At 44.4% G+C, this 22173-nt stretch overlaps 1 protein-coding gene across 1 annotated transcript; it reads right to left on the reverse strand.

The window, feature by feature from the left end:
* Positions 1-2259: 2259 nt before the first annotated feature.
* On the reverse strand, positions 2260-16069 carry LOC119404773 (isocitrate dehydrogenase [NADP] cytoplasmic). The gene is made up of 10 exons (XM_037671434.2): positions 15729-16069; positions 15615-15654; positions 13760-13866; positions 11450-11847; positions 10548-10615; positions 10367-10435; positions 9311-9462; positions 6716-6856; positions 3808-3970; positions 2260-3094 (listed from the first exon to the last, which is right to left on the reverse strand). Exons 1-10 carry the CDS (start codon positions 15742-15744, stop codon positions 3013-3015), a joined length of 1236 nt encoding a protein of 411 aa, XP_037527362.1. The 5' UTR covers positions 15745-16069; the 3' UTR covers positions 2260-3012.
* Between the last annotated feature and the right edge of the window lie 6104 nt (positions 16070-22173).

Here is a 22173-nt window from a genome sequence, read left to right on the forward strand (position 1 = left end):
GCATTGTGTGACGCCCAGTTCTTATTTACTCTTCTACCATGCTATATTACATATGTTAATGTGGTTCCTTCCAGACATGAAGCCTGTATAGAATCTTTTTGCAAAGGAGTTTCAAGCACCAGCATGGCTCTGTGGTAGAATACTGGGCTCCCTCCCACGCAGAGGGCCCAGGTTCGAACCCCGTTCCATCCTGGAAATTTTTTATTATTTCGTTTTTTTTTTTCTTTCTTATTTTTGCACGATAGCGGTTACGGACACCGGTGGCAGCGGACAACCACGGCGCCAAAAACGGCCGTTGTGATCTCATAACAGCTTTCGCTGTAAAAATACTTTTGCACACACACAGCATCTGAATAGTGCTTTGTGCTTGCAATATGTCAGCAGGCAAGATTTGGATAGAGTCAGGGAGTGAAAAATGCATTCTAGTGTAAACCTAAAAAAAGTTGTCTGCCTCTTTTCTGTTATGGAAACCCAGTTTGCCAGACACGTGATAAAAACCTCATCACACTGGGCAGTGTCGCGATTGCAAAAATAGTTTGATATAAAAATTCTATCCAGGTATACATAAATGAGTGATAATAATAATAATAATAATGATATCTGGGGTTTAACGTCCCAAAACCACGATATGATTATGAGAGATGCCGTAGTGGAGGGCTCTGGAAATTTTGACCACCTGGGGTTCTTTAAAGGGACCGACAACTGATTTTTCTCGACCCAGCTTTTAACGGCGCGACAGGAAGCTTACCCTTCGTAGCGTTTGTAGCTGCAGTGGTTTTTCCTAAAAGCACGTAGTTATTTTATAAGCAGTATTTTTCGATCTGAAAGGCTCCAAACACGCATGAAGGCTTGTTTCAGCAACGCTGAGAATTGATAGCAATGCCGCTAGCCCTTGTGAAAGCTGTCGTTGTTCTGCTTTCGCAGGCGTTACTGTAGCTATGCTTAACCACCTTTATTTTGAGCTTTCCAGCCATTTTTGAAAATAGCAAGCTGTTACAATGAGATGATGTGGCTTTATACACCTTCTCGGTATTTGTACAGCGTTGTGCGCGCCTGCGACCAAGGTTGCCTGCGCCTGTGTCATGGATGGCTTTTCGCGGCATGGGATCATTACGCCAAGCGAAGGCAGCGCCACTTTGTTGCATACAACTAACGCAGGCCTATATGTACATTTTTATGGAATAATATCTTTTAATATAAAGAAATGAACAATATTTCAGTACTAACAGAAAAGTCATCGAACCCATACACCAATCAATGGTCACGTGACCGGCTTCATCGGACCGTGTATGATTTTGCCGCCAGAGGCGCCAAAGGTCATTTTTCGCGACTTTCAATGAAGAAATAAAAATATAAATCCGCCTCTCACGAGATAAACAGGGTTGGTTTGAGTCAATGCGACGGACAATCTTTCCATCAGTGCATTCATCTCATTTCATGTTCTGGGCAGTTGTCGGTCCCTTTAACATGCACCTAAATCCAAGTACACGGGCCTCAAACATTTTCGCCTCCATCGAAAATGCAGCTGCCACGGCCAGGATTTGATCACACGACCTTCAGGTCAGCAGCCAAGCGCCATAACCACTAGACCACCGTGGCGCGGCTAAATGAGAGTGAAATATGGCCTATTTCGTTTCATAATACACATTTAATTTTCATGCCGAGTGAGTGTAGAGTGTGTTTTGAAGGAATAATGTACTAGAGTATAGCATTTGTTTTTCGCATTCCTGTACCATACCCATGGGAACCTGCTCACAAGTTCTTGTGTATACAATACATAAAAGCGGTGAATTTCATTTACTGTTGTACCAAGCTGTACTAGTGTGTTAAATGACTGATGTTAAAGAGAACGTTCTACACTAAAACCTCGACATAATGAACACGGATATAACAAAATATCGGTTATAACGAAGTAAATGAAGAATAGTTCTGTGTCGGGAGTATATGTTTATAATGAATTTTCGGATATAACAAAGTTACTTTCGTGTAGGACGTAACTTTGTTATAATGAGGTTTGAGTTTAGTCATACCGTATTTATTCGAATCTAAGCCGATGTTTTTTTCGAAAAAACAATGTGCGAAAGTGGGAGGGTCGGCTTAGATTAGAGTACAATGATTACGTCTTTTTTGTTTTCTGGCCTTGCGAATTCCGGGGGTCGGCTTAGAGTCGAGGCCGGCCTAGATTCGAGTAAATACGGTACTACTAGACTGAACAATCTGTATGTCTACCAGCAGACAGCACACAACAAACACGAAAAATTAATGTAAAAATATATTTCTCTTGCATAGTAATACGGAAGTTTAGAGTCTTATGCACCACAGAAGAAAAGGAGAGGGTGTTCCGTTGAATGACGGCCACCGGAAGTTGTTCTCGGAAAGAAACGGGAAATGCAATGTCTTGCGAAACCACGTCAGGAGCGCATAGAATAGACGTTCAATGGCACCACTTCATTGTCGCATCCAAACCCAGAATGTTAATTTATATATTAGTCTATTCTATCTTTTATAAATGTACCTGACAGTCACTTTCACAGTTTCTTGCTGCTACATAATCACAGGGACCGATTTCCTAAAATCACTGGTGGAGTTTTCTTTGGAGGCAGATGACCGTTTTTACAGTTCACATTTAGAGTAGAAAAAAAGTGGGAGGGCAGTGGTGCAGATCAGTCATATCTATCATTATGGCATGCTGGCTCTCTGCCTCTGATTGTAAACCAGACACAAGTTCAAATACATTTTTACAAATGTGTGCTGCCTTCGTTCACAACACCGGAAGAAAAATTTCCCAGCCACCAACTGAGATTCGAGCAAGCTAACTCGTGAGCACTGCCGATTTCAAAAGGTATGGTTTACGGGCTCTGTCATGTCACGCGGCAGTCTTTTCTGATCACCGCGCTTTTGGCACTGTCTGTCGTGGTCCACTGCTCGTGTAGTCCATTCGCTCTCGAGTGTGGTTGCGGCAGATGGTCTGATGGCAGAACCAACACCCCCACAGCTTCACAGGCGGCCTAGTCACTTGCCAAGCTTCTTCTTCAGGTTGTCGGCAAGCTTGTCAAGAAACTCGAATGTGTTGAGGTAGTCGCTGCGCTTGACGCTGCAAACAGAAATGAAGGCTTCAGTCAACTGCAACACGTGGAAATTACAGGCACAATAGGTAGAGATGAAAAGATAAACTGGTGCGTCAAAACCTTAGTATCGTTAATTTGCCAGAAAACTGGTCAAAATTACTAGGCAAAAAAGAAAGGAAATGATATTTCCCTTGTACAGCGAAACTGTCTCAAGTCTACCGTGTGCTGTCGTCGTTGTCGTAGTACTAGTAGTAGTAGCGGTAGTCACACAGGTTACGTGACCAGGAGGGGAGTGAATAAAGACAATGATGATAAATAATGATGATGCGCGTGTTATCGCTAGCCAACCACTTCACTCGCGTGCTTACAGCTTTGCTGTCCGATGTTTCTTTTTTTTTTTCATTTTACAGCAAAACCAGAGCATCTACTGTCAATTTGTAAAGTGCTGTCTATACCTTAGCAGGGGCGTAGCCATAAATTTTTTTTGGGGGTGAGGGGGTTCAGCCGACCTTTCCTTAGCTTCATGAATGTGTTTGTATGTGTGCATGTATACGTACACATGCAAAATTGATAGAATTCGGGTAGGTTTGCACTTTCCCTGGTTACGCCAGTGTACCTTAGTAATACTTCTTGTTTGACTAGACGGCACATGCTTAGTGGCATACCACAGGTGTGGTGTGGTGTGTGTGCCAGAGAAAGTGGCACACATTTTTTAAACTATGCTATATTGGTCACTCACCCGGACATGCCCTTGATGCAAATGGCCAGATCCTTTGTCATGAAGCCGGCCTCGATGGTTTCGATGCAGACAGCCTCTAGCGAGCTGCAGAACTTGGCCAGCTCGTTGTTGCCGTCCAGCTTGGCCCGGTGGGCAAGCCCCCGGGTCCAGGCAAAGATGGATGCTGCATACACAAATTATGCACCGTATGAGAAACCGTAGCAGCAAGGCATGTTGTTGGGCTAGTCAGTTCATTGTTTCAAAAAAGGTTTAAACTGCGCGATGAAGACGAGACGACAACAGGAACACTTCTGCGCTTGTGTGTGTGTATGTGTTCCTGTTGTCATCCAGTCTTCATCGCGCAATTTAAACCTTTTTTTGAAACATAGCAGCAAAGTTAGTAGCTTTGGTTGTAGATGTGCCAGTAAACGGTGGCTTACGTGCTGGAGCTGCACCACACTCGTTAAACAAATCTTAGGCTGCTGTGGCAAGGGCCACAAGCTTTCTTGGAAAAAAAAAAAAAAGAAAAAAAAACTCGCAAAAGGGGAAAGAAGTTCGCACAATTCACTTGTGGATCCTTGAAAGTGCGCATGGTTGGCAGACCATGCAAATAATGGTATATGGAACACATTAGGCAAGCAAAATATTGTCACGTGGTCGTGACGTCGACGAAGGCAGCAGTCAGCACGTCAGAGATGAAACTCTTTATTTGGCTGAACTTGTGGCCAGGAAACTGAAAGTCAAACTACAGCAATACACTGATAGCGCCGAACAGAGCGTCGACCGTCGATCAATTGCTCATGGCTGGGACGCGCCATCTTTTATACATCACGCATTGAACTTTCCAGTCTTATCACTAGTGGGTGGTCGCACAAGCTCCGGAATAATCTAGACTATTCGCGTCCTGCACAATCTTAACAAAATGATCTACACTCTAAGAAAAAATGGAGTATTTGAAGAGTCTTTCTGCCACGCAACTATAATCGTCATCCGCCTCGCGTACCTTCCTTGCGTTATTACTGCGGTCCCGGCACTTCGCGGTCCCTAACAGCGCGCGCATTATCAGCGTGACATAGCATTCTTGATAGGAAAGCGACGAGAGCCGGGTTTTCAAAAAAGGAATCGCGAGCAAGCCAGATGACGATTATTGTTGTGTGGCAGAAATACTCCCCAAATACTCTATTTTTTTTTTTAGAGTGTACTACAATCGCAAAGCTTCTCGAACACTGTGGCACAGTCAGCGCCGAGCGTTGCTAACCGTCCTTGCTGGTCAAACCCGAATACATCAAAATAAAACATGAAGCGGGCGTGGCAATATGTACTCACCTGCCTGTGCATGGCTTTGTTTTTCGCAAGTTGGGCATCAGCCTACCACAGTTGCTATCAGAGAAGCATTATCATTTCTTAATAAGGCCTGATGATGCTTGTCATTGTAAACATCACAATTTCGTCATAGTTGCATTATTTCACTCAGCCATTTCAAAGATTTTTGTCTCGCCTTTCTTTTCAAAGTAGTACTTACACCAATTTTCGAAGACGAGTTTACTCCTTCATTCAAATCTCCTGTCTGTATATAGAGACGGCTCTGAGCAAATGTGAAGCACAGTAAAATCTGATATTTTATTTTGATATTCCGGTCAATTTTTGCACGGTGCACCCACTGACATCAGCAGTAGCGTGACGTCAGGCTACAGTGTCAATTCTGGTGACTTCACATGCAAGTATGGCTAGTTGTGATGATGTCAGACACCAAAACATCCATGGCTGCTTGTGTATCACCAACGTAGCCATGCAGCTGAGCGGCCGTGTGCTGGTGTCCACCGCGGAACAGATTTTAAGAGGAGCGCGACCCAGAGGGCAATTGCCCGCCACTGATGCTCCGTCCGGCAGACGCCCCAAAGTAGGCGTTGTACCCTACATGCATGGGATATCTCACAACTTGAAGAAGATTGCCCAGAAGGCAAACGTAAAGCTGGTGTTCTCGGTTCCCAATAAGCTCGGGGAAGCTATGCAGGCTCACGGATCCAAATGCCGTCCCGCCAGAGAGGTGCACTAAACGGCACCGAAACAAGCTTGTTGAGTGTGCCGAACGTGTGGTGTACTGCCTCCCTCTTTCGTGTGGGAAGCAATACATTGGGCAAACGGGCCTTGCCTCAATGACCAGCTAAGTGAACACTACAACAATGTAAAAAATGGCACCGGTGTTTTTTTGGCGACCCACTGTCGAGATTGTGGCTGTCTTTCTTCCTTTGCTCTGTGTACGGTCATTTCACGCAGCAGAACGCAGCTAATTCATGAAGTGACAGAAGCAGAGGCGATTATAAAATTAGGCAATTTGTGCGTTAGCTCACCATCACTGGCCCTCACCAATAAGGAGCTTTTGTTCCGAAGATCTTCTAACGTGTAACTGTTTGTTTCACTCATTTTTTATGCATGCGCGGTCTTTTTCCCGTTGCGTCCATTAGCGCGCATGCGCGATGTATACTGTGGCAATACATAAGCAGATCCAGTGGCACAATAAAATTCAGTTGAAAGATTGCGCTGTGTTTGTATTTGTCTTCTTCTGTCACTGTTTTCGTCGTGCAATTTCTTTGATGTCATGACATCTTCCGCGAGCACGTGACAAGAAGCTCTTACCGTGTTGTGATGTTGGGGTACAGTAAGAACTGACGCTAGCTTTAAGAACACATTGTAATTCGTTTCTCAGGATGCATTTGCACTTACCAGTACATTTTCTAGGCTCCTGAGGACTTGGTCTTTCATTTGATGCAGAAAAACGACCACTGAAGACTTTTGTGTCAGTAGCCCTTTAAGTTATAGGGTGAGACTTGACTCTGTTTAAGAAGTGTGCTTTGGCCCGTATTCATTCGCTGTCGTCTTTGCTGCCATAATTACAAGAAATGCACCACCAACTCCGCAGGTGACGTACCAATGGGGTTGGTGGAGGTCTCCTGGCCCTTCTGGTACATCCTGTAGTGCCGAGTCACGGTGCCGTGGGCTGCTTCGGCCTCCAGGGTCTCGCCATCGGGGCACACCAGGACGCTCGTCATCATGCCTAGGGACCCATAACCTGTGCCAGACACAACCCATACAGGCGTAAGGTGAGTAAACATTTTTGTACATTTCAGTTTTGTTGCCCCACAACTCCACAAGCAGGAAGTAAAATACATGTGGTTTTATAGGTACGTAAACCGCAAGAAACCATCACTGTGATGAAAAGCTACATGGTTAATCATCCCTCTGTTGGTCTTGCACTGTTCATATCCTGTATGGATTACCTTAGCCCAGTCGGCCATATTTAAAAACTTGAAGGACACTTCAAGTTTTTAATCGGCCCCGTTCGCATCACCTTCTTAATCTCTATCTGTAGCTTCAGTTCTCCGTAGACACCTCAACAATGCTGCAAGGAAAGCAATGACTTTGCACATAAAATTACCCCTTTCAAACTATCCTAGAAAGCCTAGTTCAAGTACAGTTGTGAAGTGCCCATTACGCCATAATTCTTTCTGCGAATTGGCGAAGTATCCACTAGGCATCCATACAGCAACATGTGCAGCTGCACAATTTGATGATGCTGTTGCTGATAATGATGATTAATTAGGCCTGCACACTTAATAATTGGTGGACCTTTGAACCATATATGCCCGAACTCAGAAAAAATGACAAAACAAATATTTCTTTTTCACGAAAAGTGTACTTCGACCCTCAAAAGAAAGCATAAGTTGTTTATTTGCTGCCAGGTAAACGCAACACTGTTTTTGAAGTCGTCCTATACATATAGGCCACTGGCATTATGGGTGCTATGTGCGGGTGTGGTAAGCCTTGAAACATTTCACATGCACACCGACATTGCACTTCTTCCTCTCCATGACGTCTTCCACACAAAGCACGCGTTTGCCCAGAGAAAGCGGTCAGCACGTGGCAGCATGAAAAGCAAGCAATGTCTAGGCTTGCACACGTTGAGAATGAGGCCTGCTTGACGTGCAGTAGGTGGCGCTAGTGATCAGCTAAAGAAATAGCGATGTTAGAGCGCATCAAAGAGGCATCCTATATGTAGGACACTAGGCATATATGGGTTAAGCCAACAAATCGTTGCACAATTCATATTTTGATGCCTCACAAGATTCCATGCTCCTGCCATGCAATATTACATGCATTAAAGGCCAACTCCGGCGATTTTTTGGCCATGTCAAAGTAATGGTGCTTTTATGTTCCTGAGACTCTCCTGTTACGGGCCCGATAGCAGAAATACTCGGCAAATTGGAGAATAATTTTAAATAAGCAAAAAAGCGCGACACCGAAACCGAAACCCAACCGAGTGTACTGTCTACGTATGACGTAGACGTTGTTGCGAACGAACCGGAAGTCGTGCAAGGCATGCCGGTCACGCCGGCGCGGAGTATGAAAACTGTGACAGCCGGGACGACCAGCGAAGCGCCGGCCAAACCAATGCTGTCTGTCGCCTTGTGCACAGCAGACGCTCGCTGTAGCGGCCTAAGCGCCGAAGTTAGCGGTGCCCTCGGCTGCGTCACTTCCGCCGCCTTGCCAACACTGACATCACAGACGCAATGTTGCCAATAATTGTGGGAAGCCAGGAGGGCGTTTGCAGACGATCTTTAAAATTCATTTGCAAACAATCTGCGCATGTCTCAATCCTGTAATTTGGCATAAATGACCGAAACGTGCAAAGGAACGTACCCAGCGAATTTCACTGAGATCCATCGACCTCGAAAAATCGCCGGAGTTGGCCTTTAAGGTCACTCCTTGCACTACATGGCATTTGTACAGGGGTTTTTCTGAAACAGCTTCAAGCACGGGTGTGGCTCTGTGGTAGAACACCAGCCTGCCATGCAGAAGTCCTGGGTTCGATTCCCACTCGAACCGAAGATTCTTATTATTTACGGACAATGCTGATTGTGAGTGAAAATTTGAGATAGATGCAAATAAGCACCCATCTCGAATTTTCACCCACAGACAACGCTGATTTTTCGCTCACAATTACCGACACTGACACCAGAATTTCTGCGAAATGAGCTCTTTAACGCTGTCACAGTAAATGTTGCGTACAATATATGCACAGTGTACTTAACTTGCTTGAGGAACATTCATTTTGAAACCGTCCCAGTGGTCCTCATAAACCTTATCAGCTAGCCTATGCTAGGTCATAACTTTTCATTGCATGTGGTTATTTATCTATGCGTCTTGTGCGTTGCATTGCTCATGACATAGCACGAGGAATCTATAGAGCACAAATAAAACATGTTTTGAGAAAACAAAGTGCCCAGAATTCTGCATAACGTGCTTTTTCTGTAATAAACTCTACATGTGCCAAAAAGTGAAGACGAAGAAAGCTACCCGTTGATTGAGAACTACACTTTTCTGTGCCCCTAGCAAGAAATCTGATTCACTTAATTGCTAATCAGATGGACTTTCCAAGATATTGGGAAAATCTGTCTCTTGTAAATATTTTTGCAATGCCTGCAACATGGAGATGTTTGCTGGGCTGAAAAAATTAACAACACACCTTGTGCCACGGCATCGGACTGCACATCGCCATCGTAGTTCTTGCAGGCCCAAACGAAGCCTCCCTCAGACTTCATGGCCTGAGCGACCATGTCGTCGATGAGCCTGTGCTCATACCACACACCGCGCTTCTCAAAGTCGGCCTTGTACTGCCTGCACATTGGAAAGCAAAGCAAATGTCTCAGTGTGCACCAGCAATGCCCCTTTGCAGTTTACCATTTAAGTGAGCCAAGCACTGAGCTCAGTCGACTGTACTCTGTATTAGCACTTCGGCTCTGACTGAAGGCGAATCTACGATTACAGCGAAACGGTTGCGGTCATGTGCCTACCGTGCACAAGTTTGTAGAGAAAGTCGTACTTTCAATACAGTCGATCATATTCGCGTCGACTGCAGCACACATTCTAAGCTGAACTCGAGCCCTTATTGGTCAAGCTCATTGTTTACAAACAGTATATATAAAACAGGATGGGGGGGGGGGGGGGGGGGGGGGGGGGGGGGGGAATGTTGGATGTGTGCTGAGAGTGTTTATTATTCATCATGCAATAATACATACAACATGTTCTTTAAATGATATAAAGCGAGTGAATGAACTTAAGAATGCCAAACTTAAAGAATGCAGCTTATGTGCTGCATACAACACGAAAGCATTGCATATCATAACAAATACTTTTTTACAGTTGTGAGAACTGTAAAGAACTGTATCCTGTAAGTGCACAAGGCACAGTTGTGCTCAATATGACATGCCACACGAGAGCGCAGGGCCTCATGGGCTCAAGTATCACTTGTGGTTTCCACTAGCCCTTATTTTCACAATTAAACGCGGTTCTCTCATTCGGGGATTGTGTCAATAAGATGATGTTATTTAGTTGTCGTAATGAGGGCAAGTTGAAGCGACGCGCAATTTTAGAGCTCATGAGGCCATGCGCTCCTGGGTGTCAAGTCATATTGAGCACGAATATCAATTGTCGGAGTGCTTCTATGTTCAGAGTCCGTTGTTTTGAATTCTCACAATGCAAACAGACACGCTTAAAGGGCAGAAGGAAGTGGAGAACATACTTCTCGTAAATCTCCTGAAAGATGTCCTTGAACCGGCCATCATACTTCTTGAGGATTGTGTTCTTGGTACTGCAAGCGAGAGGGAGAGAAAAAAGGAGGTAATGAAGTTAGCATCAGCAATTTGAATTTAAATTTTAAAAACACAAACCTAAGGTTAAAAAAAAAGAAGGGTTTGCCATACCTGAGGTAGAGTGGGAGCTCTCGCTGCAGTGCGAACTTGAAGGAGCTGTGTGCAAAGTCTGTAATAGACTGTGCAACAAGAAAGAGAAGTGACAGGGGTAGAAGAGAGAGAGAAAAAAAAAAGAAATAGGTTAGGCAATATGTCTGTATAACCCCCATATGATAATTCCAGATCTAGGGCAAGCAGGAACCCTCAGAAGAACCGACGTAAGCATTTCCTGCAGTCGTCCCACAACTTATCTTTATCTGTGCTTCTGTAGTACGCTTTTATGACGGCCATAAATGGTGTGCAACACTCCCGAACTGAAAGAAGGCCAAGGCTTCTGACAATACAGTGAAGGCATACTAGAACCGCTTTTCAATGCAGTTAGCATATTAGTAATTAGAAAATGAAGCTGCAGACTTCACTTTTGTTATTTAGTAACTGAAATTAAAGCCCAAGATGTTAGGTTTCACGCAAGACATTTTTATGCAACCTCAAATTGTATACTGCATTATGAGAACACTTTTTATCTGCAATGCAGCTCCTTGCTTTGTTCTGTTTTGTTCATGAATGGCAATTTTGTTTTTGTTATTTATTTACCTCAGTTTCCACATGGCATAACGTTGGAATGAACTTATTTGAAAGCACAAAGGTCAGTTTTATGCTTATCTATAATTTTGTTTGTGTCTTGTTGTCTAGTTCAGCTAAGATTCAGCACAAAATTGAATTTTAAGTATAGAATGAATGCGTGCATGCCAATGTTCTCTTTTCTGATTGATTTCTTGGTCACTGAGTTAGCTGTATGCAACCTAGCATTTTCATTAGTGCAGTGCTGCACCACAAGTCCTTTGCCAAAATCTTTAAAGCACTTGCAGGTTTTACCGTGCGAGTATATGCGCACAATGATCACTGGTACCTACCTCGTCCGTATTGAACATGGCCATGGCCACACCTCCCGTGTTCTTGAACTCGTGTACCTTGAACTCCAGCGGCGGCTCACCCGCGGCGCTGGGCGTGAACTTGATCTCGAGCGTGCCGGGACCCGGAACGACGAAGTCTGTGGCCCTGTACTGGTCCCCGTAGGCATGACGGCCGATCACAATGGGCTTCGTCCAGCCCGTGACGAGGCGCGGCACGTTTTTGCAGATGATGGCCTCGCGGAAGACGGTGCCGCCCAGGATGTTACGGATGGTCCCGTTGGGCGAGCGCCACATCTGCTTGAGCTTGAACTCGGTGACGCGCTTCTCATCAGGCGTGATGGTCGCACACTTGATGCCAACCTTGTACCTTTGGATGGCGTGAGCGCAGTCGACGGTGACTGCATGCGTAGGGTAGAGAAGAAAATGTGACAACTTAAAATAGGTGGTGTGCATTGGCTTGGTTTTTAGCCATCGCTTCAGAGTCTCAAGCTACTTCAAGCTGCTTGTCTTGAAATGAAATGGTAACTTGTACACTTCACAGGCATCACAAACTGACGAAACAAACTTTTTACACAGTTTTAATAAGTACGAACTCATGCATTCTCCTCGATCAACATGCCCACCTATCAGTCAGATATGCCACAATGTTTTTAAAATGCATAAGCTGCTGCTGTGTTAATGTAGTGTTAATGCAGTGTTAATGTATAAAAAGAGACAACTCACACTGCCATGCTTATTTGCTCAGTCCAACTTTTGTGCATCTAGGAGTAGTGATATCTGAACAACACAGGAAATGGCACATAGTTCATCCATTAAAAAGAAAAAAGAAAACGAACCACACAGGTGTGTTCCTGAACAGACTGAAGTTGTCGGCAGCAAATATGCCTTTGAATTATCAAATGTAGCATATTTGGTCTCGACTGGTTAATTGAAAAGCAGACTGTGAACGGTATCCAGTGTTGTTCAAGACAACTTCTTATCATGTGCTGTTGGTTCCAATACGTAGAGTCACGCCTTTTTTTATTTAACTACACGAGTCAAATGAAACACTTGGGGTATGCGACTGCAGGTCACTGCATATCTGACATATTTTCGAAGTCAGCTGTGTCCTTCTATACGCTATAGAAATAGTTATCTGCTCAAAGCACCTGTACGCTAAAGGCTCTAAATTACAGATCATTTGGCATGTAATTGTCATTTCTAACCATTTGTACTCTAGATACTACCACGAGATGCAAGCACTCTTTCCTATGCAGTTTTATGAATGGACGGTAGGCTTGTGCGAATATTCGAGCACTTCGATTATTCGAACGAGTATCACAGTATTCGAATTCGATTCGAATTTAAATTCTTGAAAATTTCGAAGTATTTGAAATGAATGAGTATGTGTATATTAGTCCACATGTAAACCCCTGTAAAGGTGGTTTCACTGCAACGAAGGGGTGCTACACCGGGAACACGCCTTTCCAGAAAAAATCCACACTGTTGCAAAGCCCCACCTTAAGGTTAAATGAAAGTATTACCCTCACATCTATTAATTATTTTTTAGGTTTAAAAGCTTGTTATATGAGCTTATTTGCGCTAAGTATAGTAAATTTTAAAACGTGACATATTTTACTGGTTATCACTTGCATTCTACTGAAAGTCAAATCCTGCTACTATCCTTTTATTTATTATTATTTTTCTTTACATACTGCAGCCTCAGTGAGGCTATTGCAGGAGTGGGAAAGAGAAGAAAACAACATTCATGAACAGGCTTCCAGAAATTTTTTAAGTGGTAAGGAATGGACACTTCTGAGCAACAAATTCCAGGCTTCTATAGTTGAAGGAAAAAAGCTGTATTTGAGCATGTCAGTGCGGGTGAAAAAAGTAAAAAGTTGCAATGTTAAGGGCGTGGTTTCTCCGCGTAGATAAAGATCTGGAGAACTTAAGATAACTGTCTAAAGTGTCGAGGCGGGGAGAATTGATTAGAGTGTAAAGAAATTTCAGGCATTCAACATGGCGACGCTTTACAAGTGTAGTGAGACCTAGCTGGGGAACAAAGTTCGACGGGCAGAAATCCCTGTCATATATTTTGCAGTTGCTTCCACTTCCTTTGAATCAAAAAGAATGACATTTGCGCATGCCTTGTTTCAATTAAAAAAAATATTGTGCAGGTTAGTTGGGTCTTGACAAACATGCTCATTTTTCTTTATACTAATATGTGATACATACTATTCGAATTCGATTCGAAATTATTCGACCAAATAACTATTCGCTTTGAACCTAAAATTGACTATTCGCACAAGCCTAGTGGACGGGCCCACTTACCCTGGTCGTCCGTACGATCCCTGTTTTCAATGCCAAGGTCGTAGACGTGCAGCTCAACATCCAAGAAAGGAAGAATGAGCTTCTCCTTGATCAGGTCCCAGATGACTCTGCATTATATCAGAATGGCAAGATGGTGAACTCACTACACAATACTAACCACGCAAGTAATATCACAGAAGTACCAGTACACTCAAACCTCGGTATAACGAACACGGATATAATGAATTATTGGTTATAACGAAGTAAATGAAGAATGGTCTTGCAATAGATACAGTGTTAGGAATATACTTTTATAACGAATTTTTGTATATAGCGAGCTTATTTTCATGTAAAATTTAACTTCTTTATAATGAGGTTTGAGTGTATTAAGATGCAACTCCGAGCTATAATGGCGTTCAATAACAATAATGTCCTATGAATGACGCACCTGTGATCTGAACAAAAAAAGGGAAATGGATCAAGAACTGTACGTGTGATACACTCTATGTGTGATATTGATTTACACTCTATGCGTGATATTGAGTTCGAAACAACTTGTGGCCAGTAGGTTTCATGAACCGGTGAGAAACAGAAGGCAAGGTACAGTGTGTATGCTTGAGAGACCAAGCACCCCTGCAGTAGGGGACTTGTAATAGACAAAGGGAAATGGGTGGATTACATGGTATTAGTATGCTCTCCTGCAGTTTATTAAAGAACAAGTGATTACGGATATATACCAGGAGGTATTAACTTCAGGGGGCACATACATATGTACATGGGGCTATTAGTGCTTAATGATGAAGCCGGCTTGTTCATTAAAGTGGTTGGCTATACCTAAGCACAAGTGAAGATAAAAATGAGCTTGGTTGATGATAAAGATGCTGCTAACAGAAATGGCAAATGTAGCATTGACAGTTGCATTCAACTCCAGTCGAGTGGCCTTGGTGCAATTCTAAGATCTGACATCTGAAAAAATATCCAGGAAATGGTTATGGTGTTAGTCCCCTTAGCGTTGCACGCACATTATTTAAAGCTTGCTGTTAGTGCGCTTGCAATGAACATTTTGCAGCACTTCATTGTAGTAGAGCATAGCGCTTTAACAGTCATGGAATATCTTCTAAAGCCAGATTGTAGAGGCCCGTACTGCAGTTTCCCATCTAATACGGTGCATAAATTCTTAAAGCTAGAATGCGATTTCACTTTGTCTCAGCGGCATTGTACATCATCCACATTTCATCACAGTTTTACGAGGAATTTGTGACCTCTTAAAGCGCATTGAGGAAATAATTATTATATCAGTTCAATCGAGGTCAAGGTGCTTCTCGAAAATGTATGTACCTAAATTGCAAGCTATGGTGAATATAGGTCGTGTGACGTTGCTACAGTCCACACAATGATGTGTTCTTCACTTTGAAGACCTAAACCTCTGTCCCGAACTGGCCAGCATTAATTCTGATAGAACCATGTCTGTGCCAAGTGATAGTTAATTTCCAGATTAAAATACGGGAATCATTGCATGGGTATTGCCGACAGCTTGTGGTTTGCGTTGACACCATCTAACATCTGTGAATGTCTCTGCGCTCGAAAAGATGCCACGAGCGCTCGCTAGCGCTGTGGAAGCTAGCCTGACGCCTGCTTTTTGAACACACGCCGTCCGGATCAATAAGGAAGCACAAAATGAAAAATAGGCGCGCGCCCTTGAAACGTCGGACTTAAAATCCTGGGCCAACGTTTTCTACGAAGGTCAGGCACGCGGCCGATTAAAAAAATAATAAAACATCCGGCGCGGTGCTCTTTTTCTTTTTCTTCTTATGTCAGCGTAACGGCGTGGTAACCCGACCGTCGCAGATCGAAGCCACGTAGCAACAAATCTCACCTCGTCATCTCGTCACCCAGGATGTCGACCACAGGTCCACCTGGAGAATAAACCAAAGAATCATTAACGTGCCGGTTCACAGGACCGAAACCAGAAAGTAGACATGCTACGTACACTGAATTTTCGCCATGATCGCCGTCCCAGTTGGTTTCCTTTCGACGACTGGGTGTGTTCGGTTGATCAGGAAGCTTTAGTAGCGGAGCAGGTTTTTCCCCGTCGCTCACAACCGGCTCCTAAACTGCGATCAGTCGTGTAGTACACGGAGGGGGAGTGGACAACCGCTTCAAAACAGCCTAGATCAGCAGCGGTGTTTGTAAAAAGATAGGGGACGCCCGGGAGAAATTCTGCCGACTGTAATCTCTGGCCGCTCTCCCGAGGAGGTCCGATAAGGGTGCCGGACGAAACACAACGCAGTTGTAAGCACGACAGATGATAGACAGTCCTGGGCTAGCGACGATTGCCGGCGTCTGGCGATCCAAGCCGGTCAACGCCTGATTTGGCGGATGTACAAAGAAGGCTCAGTGGAGCCACTCCTGCTTGTTTTACCGGCGGGGTTTGTTTACGTTGATGATGATAGCGGGAAGCGATTATCGCCGTGATGCGGCGGTTGCTGAACGTTTCTCGCTTGAACCGACGCTTTCGGAACTGTTGTTTCGCTGTGTTGCAAAGGCGCGCTGTTTCTTTTGGGGCATTCTGAAGATGTAGTTGTTGTCTTGAAGAAAGCTCTGATAGCTGCGAAATCTTGGCCAGAAAAAGAAAGAAAAGAGATCAAGAGCTACGAATTCTTTGAAAATCTCTGAAAACTTCGTTTCCCTCTGATGAACAGATTTTCTTTTCATCGTCCGTGATTATAAATGATTATTTGGTGCTTTTTTTTTCTTTGTAGAGTGCGGACGTCGTTTTCATGAAATAACACTCATATAAGCTCGAAATCAAAACAAGCGCTCCTCCACGCCCCTCCCCTCCACCCTCCACTTGCTTGTAACTTCAATACCCTTGTAACAGTACTCTTGTGTCGTCTTCTAATACAAGTTTCCTGCTGCAAAGGGCAGAAGAGCCAATCTACCGATGGTCGAGCTCTTTGGCTGGCGGCCAAAACATACATAATCGCGTTTGCAGTTGCGCCAACAACGCACCCCATGATAAGCGATGCAAACACTCCTTTCTCTCGTGATACCATGGCACTCAAATGTCCGATGTGCGCAAACACACACACACACACACACACACACACACACACGCACACACACACACACACACACACACACACACACACACACACACACACACACACACACACACACACACACACACACACACACACACACACACGTACGCAATGAATAAATTCAAGGAATTTAGGTTGGCGGCGCGTCCGCACGGGAAACATGTGCGCCTACATCGATTGAGGCGCATGTTAAAGGGAACACTTGCATTTAGGGCATGTCAGGATATCGCTCTCTTGCAACAGCACAGTGACTTAGGTTTGCATAAGACCACTTGTGGTTGACAGTTCCGACTCCCTTTGACAGACTAGTACCGTGCATGAATAATGTTTCCACATCCACTTGGAGTTGGGAAGCCAGCAAAATTGAAGATGCTCCTTCGAGTGTTCCCTTTAACAGTGGACCATGCTGTACATACCTGCTATGCCGCCTATCTTAGTGCCACAAGACACGAGAACACTCACCTGCCACGTAAGAGTTTATTTCGTGCGAAAATAAAATTAATTAGACGTGACAGGCAGTCGGGTCAAATGAAAGAGCTAAAGTTCATCCTGCGAAGAGCCCATTGTCGCTTTAGGGTTTCCAAAAAGCAATCGCTGGTAGTTTTTGCGAAACAATATGGAGATGCGACCAGATTCACTGGCGAAACCGAAGCCCCGAAGAGCGCAACAGCCATACCTCAGCAGACGATCCGAATGATGTTATTGTTTCGAAAACGATTGCGCTGGCCTTATGCATTCGCTATTAACATATGTGCACCATGCGTGCTATCATGGCAAGCGTAGCTCTCACACCACGAAGCAAAGTAGATAGATGGGTTATATAAAGAAGAGAAGCACGCTCATTCTGGACGTCCCGGGAAAATATGGCAGTCGCGCTCTACGGCGTTTCGGTTTCGGTTTTAACTGGATTTCATCACTCCGCGTAAATTGCCAGAGGCAGCTTTTTGGAAGTCTGATACGGACAGTGGGCTCTTCACAAATAGGACTCCAATTCTCCCGCTGTCTCAACCGCCGTCTCCGGTAATTCCAACATTAATTAAATTATTTCTACAGCACAGCTGGTATGGTCGAGCTTTACCTCGTGCCGTAGATGGAAAATTATCATCATCATGAACCAGCACGCGCTCAATGACCGCCCAAGAGCCCAAGCATTCTGTAGCGATGGAGAAGCTGAAACGTAATGGTATTTGCCCAATTTCTGTGGCACATGCGCGCTATAGGAATTTTATGGTCGAGGTTTGCCGTGTGCCGTAGATAGATAATTATCATCATCATGGACCGGCACGCGCTCGATTAAAGTCCCTAGATTTTTCAGGAGAGAAGAAAATCTAGGGACTTTACACTCAATGACCGCCCAGAGAGAGAAAGAGAGAAAGGTTAAGTGAAAGGCAGGGAGGTTAACCAGAAGTTGTTCGGCTTGCTACCCTGCACTTGGGAAGGGGTAGGGGGGGTGGGAAGGTAAGGAAGGAAAAAAGAGTAACAAAAAGAAAAAAAAAACGCACACACACTCAAGAACGGGAGCATCAGTCGTTTAGCGAGGTCGGTTGAACGAAGAAACTTCAGCAGCGCCTTCGTCGCTTTCTGGTTGGAAGCTAGAACGTTCCGGCACTCAATATTGATTGTTCAGAAAGCGGCTGGTCATCGAGGCGTGCTAGCGTTGCTGAGAGCTGTTGTCTTTGGGAGCTGTAGTGAGGACAGTGACACAGGAGGTGCGCAATGGTTTCCTCGCTGCCACAGTGAGCACGGGCAGCACTGTCTGCCATTCCGATTTGGTGAGCAAAGCTGTCCGTGAAAGACACTCCAAGCCACAGGCGGCAGAGGACTGTTGTTTCGGATCGGGATTTCGCCAAGGTCGCGAGCATTCTGAACGTGTCCACCTGCTCTGCCCAGCCTTGCACGACTTAGTGCAAGCTGCGCTAATTTTTAGCGTAATTAATACTTAATATGTCTGCCGTCATAGAAAAACCATAATGAAAGGTGGCAAGCAAGTTTCGCAGTTCCCTTACTTTTAAGATTTTTGGACACATTTCTTGAAACGCCCGGCATATATGCGGTGTTGTGATTTTCTATCGTGCCTTGAATGAAGTGAAATCTCGCGTTTCGTGCAATGCAGTGCAATTTTCACGAAAGACGGAACTTTAGATTTTACAACGGACAGTAGCATAGCGCGCTGTAACTAGTCCGGCAATTGTGTTTTATTTTGAACTCGTACCCACAGCGAAAGTGGCGTATTTCTTGTTTCGTTATTCGCGTATGCACATTTGACAATTGTGCCGGCGATTTGTATGGCGCGCGCGTCGATGTGTTACGCCGGTCGCGTGACCTGCGCACGAGGCGGCACTCGTGTGCTTGTCCTTTGTACGCGTATACACGCGCATCTATATAGGTGATAGGGACGCGCGCAAGCCGGATATGCTGGGCCACGCGCGCAGAGGCCATTGAAAAGCGTCCCGGGGAGGAGGGGAGAAAGAGTGGCACAGGAAAAGAACAAACGAATAAAAATGTACGGAGGGATGCAAAATAGCTAGGTAGAATGGAAGAACCTGCTCGCATTCGCTCGCCGAAGTGCAAGCGAGGTCGCCCGAACGCCAAGGCCGCGAGCGTTTGCCGGTTTGTGTCGATTCGCCCACATTTTCTGCAGAGAAGAGAAGACGACCCTGGCGGTGGGCTAGTGAACTAAGGAGTGACGTCAAGACGTGGCGGCACGCTAATGCATGATACTACGATTTTTGTTTTGTTTTGTTATAATTTGTTTCAGCCGCCATCGCGGCTGTGGTGATGTGGTACTGAGCTCTCGAGAACGCGGGGTCGATTCCCGCAGCAACGGTAACCATACTTAAATGGAGGCGAAATACGAGAACGCAGTTGCAGGGTAAAGAATCCCTTGTGGTTAAAATGAATCCTGAGTTCCACACTACAGCGTGCCTCAACCATATTGTGGTTATGGCACTAAGCCTCAATTTTTTTTTACGATCTTTAACTTTGCAAAATCTTGCTGAGAAAATTAGCATAGGAACATCACCTTCCAGATAAATCTAAGAAATCCATCTGTGCATATATTAGTGGTGGAGTCCATCAGGAATTGTATAGAACTGTTGTCAGAATTAGCGCAAACAGGGACGCGTCTTGATGCATATGAATCGAATGTGTAGTGTTTGCATTGTGCCTGGTTAGTTAAAAGGTTGGCTGCGTTCTGACAGTACAGCTGCTGGTAGTATGACGCTATACCGGACATTACTTCAATGCGACAGCTATCAACTGTTCCAATTCTCTTGATAATATGAGTGCCATGTTAAAGTTCGGTACGATATGTTGAAAGCATAGACTCACGTTATGCGGTGAGAACGCATACAGTTTGTGACATGATAAAAAAAAAAAGTTATGCGTATGCCATATAACTGAAAAAAGAAACGTATGTTGTTAATCTCGTGAGCAATGAAATCACACTTCACGTGGTGATGGTAAACGAACAAATTATTGTGTATGCGTGTGTGTGTGTATGTGAGCGCGCGCGCGTGTCTGTTTAACCTGCCTGATTTCAGCATTGGCTTTTCACTTTAATACTTTAGTTGCGCAATTTACCTTAATATAGCTTTATGTAGTTACGCAGGGAAGCTAGAGAGAGGCTACACGGGGTATAGGCGTCTTGCATTCAGTGTTTATCTTCCTCGTAGAGAGAGAGAGAGAGAGAGAGAGAGATAATAAAACGAGAGAAAGACAGGGATGGTCAACCAGAATTGTAGCATCCGGTTTGCTACCCTACACTAAGGGGAGGGGGAAAGGGAAAGAAAGATGGAAAGGAAAGCGGAGAGAAGAGAAGGCACGCGATAAAAAAAGATATAAACAAAAGGAAGCTGTAGACCGGGAGTACTAAAGCCTATTCAATAGGCCACTGGCACGCAAAAAGTTTGGCAAGGCCTTAATTGATTTTCGGTGTGAAGACAGTTCGGGTCGGCATTCTAGCACTGACTGTTCCGACAGTCATAAGTGCGCGTTATATTGTGTGTATTTCCCTATTACGGCTTTTTAGCTGCCTTACATAAACTTCGTATGATTTCTTAAGCGGAGGTTTCTTTGCCGACTTCACATTGTACACGCAACTCATTTGGCGTTTCCATTTCCACTAATTAAAATGAATTAAAAGCTGATGCAGATTTTAATTCCTGATCTTGCATCTTTTGTACTGTTAATTGTATTTTTTTGTTTACTATGTAACCACTAACACTGTTTGCGAATATTGCAATCACTGTAATCTAACACAAAATTGTGTGGAAAAGGATGCCAATAAACTGAAACTTAAATATGTGACCTTTGTAGTGCTCATATATTGTAAACATTGCAAGAGTTTACGCGTTAGATATAAGATGAAAATCAACGCTACTATTCGAATTGCCGTTAGTTCTATGGCATGTAATCGGCCGCTTCACATCGATTCAGGCGTGTGCGTGGATCTGTATTTTTTATTATTTTCTCTGATTTTAGGTGATGCACAGTATTCATGCACTGTACTTCAATGCTGTTAAAATCAAACCCAGTTCTTGGGAATATGTCAGCCCCACGCATATTCACTTCAACAGCAGTCGTTTAGTAATGATGTCAGAAGCGTCTGCACATTCAAATAAACGAATTGCAATAAGTATACAAGGCAGCCTACCTACTCAACAAAAACTTCATACACAATGTGGTGCGGCGAGACGCCCCTCTAGCCCGGCCATGGCCAAACACGGGAAACGCTACACTGCACGTATCAATTGTAGCGAGGACGGAAGGCTCCGCCATTGTGCATGAATGTTTGTTGTGCAGGTAAGCTGCCTTTGTAGATTTTGCGACTCGTCTATATAGTGTGAAAGGCCGCAGTTCCCGTACATTTCGGTCTTTCGGCCGTTCGCTTAAGAGCCGCTTTCCTGTAATGGTAACTTGTGTACCGTACTTGTGAACCACCATAAGACCGCACTGATTGACCGTTTGTGACGCGTGTTACTGGACTGACGACATCAACAGTGGTCTTTTCCTTCTTATCTCAAACCTTCTCTCCCATTTTCACTTTTCTATTGCAGGGTAGTATTTTCTGGTGCGGTCTTCGTCCTGGTTAACCTTAATTCCTTACTTTCTTTCATTTACCATCCGCCCCCCCCCCCCCCTTCGCCAAACCCCTATTCCTTCTCGCAATGATCTCACGTGTGCGATTGACAATACTGTGAAATAGACTGCCTAATGGCGCCAAATGGCTCGCATTATAAAATCGGTGAACTAAAATGACGTTGATGAATTAGGCCTAGTTTCACTCTTAGGCCTAGCTATACGCGACACTGTGTAAAAAAGGAAAAGAAG

The sequence above is a fragment of the Rhipicephalus sanguineus genome, chromosome 9 (assembly GCF_013339695.2).
Source record: "Rhipicephalus sanguineus isolate Rsan-2018 chromosome 9, BIME_Rsan_1.4, whole genome shotgun sequence".
In the NCBI taxonomy this organism is placed as follows: domain Eukaryota; kingdom Metazoa; phylum Arthropoda; class Arachnida; order Ixodida; family Ixodidae; genus Rhipicephalus; species Rhipicephalus sanguineus.

Coding starts and splice junctions, on each gene's coding strand:
- LOC119404773 (XM_037671434.2), bottom strand. Junction 10,616..11,449: donor CCATGTTCAATACGGACGAG/GTAGGTACCAGT, acceptor CTTGTTGCACAG/TCTATTACAGACTTTGCACA. Junction 3,971..6,715: donor GACCTCCACCAACCCCATTG/GTACGTCACCTG, acceptor TTGTGTATGCAG/CATCCATCTTTGCCTGGACC.